This window comes from Charadrius vociferus, unplaced genomic scaffold (genome assembly GCF_000708025.1).
Source record: "Charadrius vociferus isolate BGI_N301 unplaced genomic scaffold, ASM70802v2 scaffold298, whole genome shotgun sequence".
Taxonomy (NCBI): domain Eukaryota; kingdom Metazoa; phylum Chordata; class Aves; order Charadriiformes; family Charadriidae; genus Charadrius; species Charadrius vociferus.
Genome location: NW_009649936.1, coordinates 1,505,879 through 1,507,435, shown reverse-complemented (window position 1 = coordinate 1,507,435; position 1,557 = coordinate 1,505,879). Strand labels below are relative to the sequence as shown.

General features: G+C 42.0%; 1 protein-coding gene across 1 annotated transcript in view; it reads left to right on the top strand.

Annotated features, from left to right (window-relative positions):
* The window catches only part of DSCR3 (Down syndrome critical region gene 3), a 45,035-nt gene that overhangs the window by 41,469 nt on the left and 2,009 nt on the right, over positions 1-1,557 (top strand). The window contains exon 7 of the mRNA XM_009891363.1: positions 1,139-1,289. Within this exon, the coding sequence (XP_009889665.1) occupies positions 1,139-1,289 (151 nt within the window). The remainder of the gene's footprint in view (positions 1-1,138; positions 1,290-1,557) is intronic.

Below are 1,557 nucleotides of genomic sequence, written 5' to 3'. Positions count from 1 at the left end.
CTGGCAGCCAGGACTAAGAAGCAAAACTAATAGATTGGAGAAAAAAAGTTTGCGACAAGACGGTTGGGAAGAAGGGAGAATCAGTTACATGGGCAAGGAAATCCAAGGCCACAAGCAAGTGGGAACAGATGGTTGGAAGGTAGGGACTAACATCAAAGATGCCAATAACAAAAGATTAAGGAGGGAGAGAAGAATAAGGCTTGCAAAAGAAGGGGAAGGCTAGAGCAGGGTGCTCAAAGGGTTTGAAGAAAGTTGGATCGTGAAGATGTTGGTAGAAAATGCAACTTTTCCAGTATGCCTCCTGCCAAAACTTGACATGTAACTGAAGCTTCTGGCGTATGAGTTCCTCTGCTGGCAGAGAGCATCTGTGATGTCCGCTGGCCTGAAAAAGGGGAGGGCAAGGGGAGCAAACCCCTGCTTTGGTCTTTTATGGAAACTGATTTAGAGACTGTCATCCCCGATCAGCTATTCTTACCGCTCTTTCCTTAAAACACAGGAAACCTGCTTGCTGTTAAAAAAAAATTAAAAGTTGTGTGATGCTGTATTCAAATTAAGCTCTTTATTAATTGTCCTTAATTGATGTCTTGGTACATAAGCAGTATGCTACAGCTTGCATTAAGTGTAGATTCTTAAATGCCTGTCTTCCCTCCAAATAGCGGCCATGAGAGATAAATTTAAAAAGGTGAGAAAAATCACTGAAATGATAGACTATATTGGTAACTCATAACAAAATGGGATCAGAGTGCAGCTCTGCAGAGCAGTGCCAGCTGTCTTAACTCGACCATCCTGTTAGTTGCTGCCAGCCTACCTCCTTCACCATGCGGTTCCTGACTTCTGGATTAATTGTAATAGCCAAATTTTGTCAGTCTATCCCAGGAAAAATGCTCCTGTGGATGGAATGAGTAGGGGGATGCATGTCATGGGGGAGGGTAGTAAGAGATACATCTTAATGCATCTGCATAAGGATGCACATGTAAAGAAAGAGTTATATTATTTAAGTTACGTGAGGCATTTCTGAACTTTAGAGTTCTTAACTTTGCAACTTTGGGATTCCCTATATATTTTGATAACTGTCTTTCTATGAGGTATTTTTTCTTAGTCTGCTCTTACAGTTGTGTCTTCCCCCCCATCTTTTCAGAGAGCTTCACTTCCAAAATTTCTCATCAAAGGTCATCTCAGTTCTACAAACTGTATCATTACGCAGCCACTGACAGGGGAGCTGGTGGTGGAGAATGCAGAGGCTGCAGTCAAAAGTATTGAGCTGCAGTTGGTGCGTGTGGAAACCTGTGGTAAGTTTCTCTGTAAACACAATGTGTATAGGCTGTGGGAATTGCCACTTGCATTCTTTCAGCTTAAATGTGAAAGATTGTCAAATGCCATACAATTAAAAAAGACTTGCAAAAAATTGTTTCGCACTTCAGGTAGAACAGTCCAAACATTAATTTAAATAACCTCTGGGATCCTGAACTCAGAGTGCTCATGTGAAAACTTGCAGGTCAAAGGGCAAAATGTTTTGCCCACACACACCTCCCCCCTCAACCCCAGCGTATCTTTGTT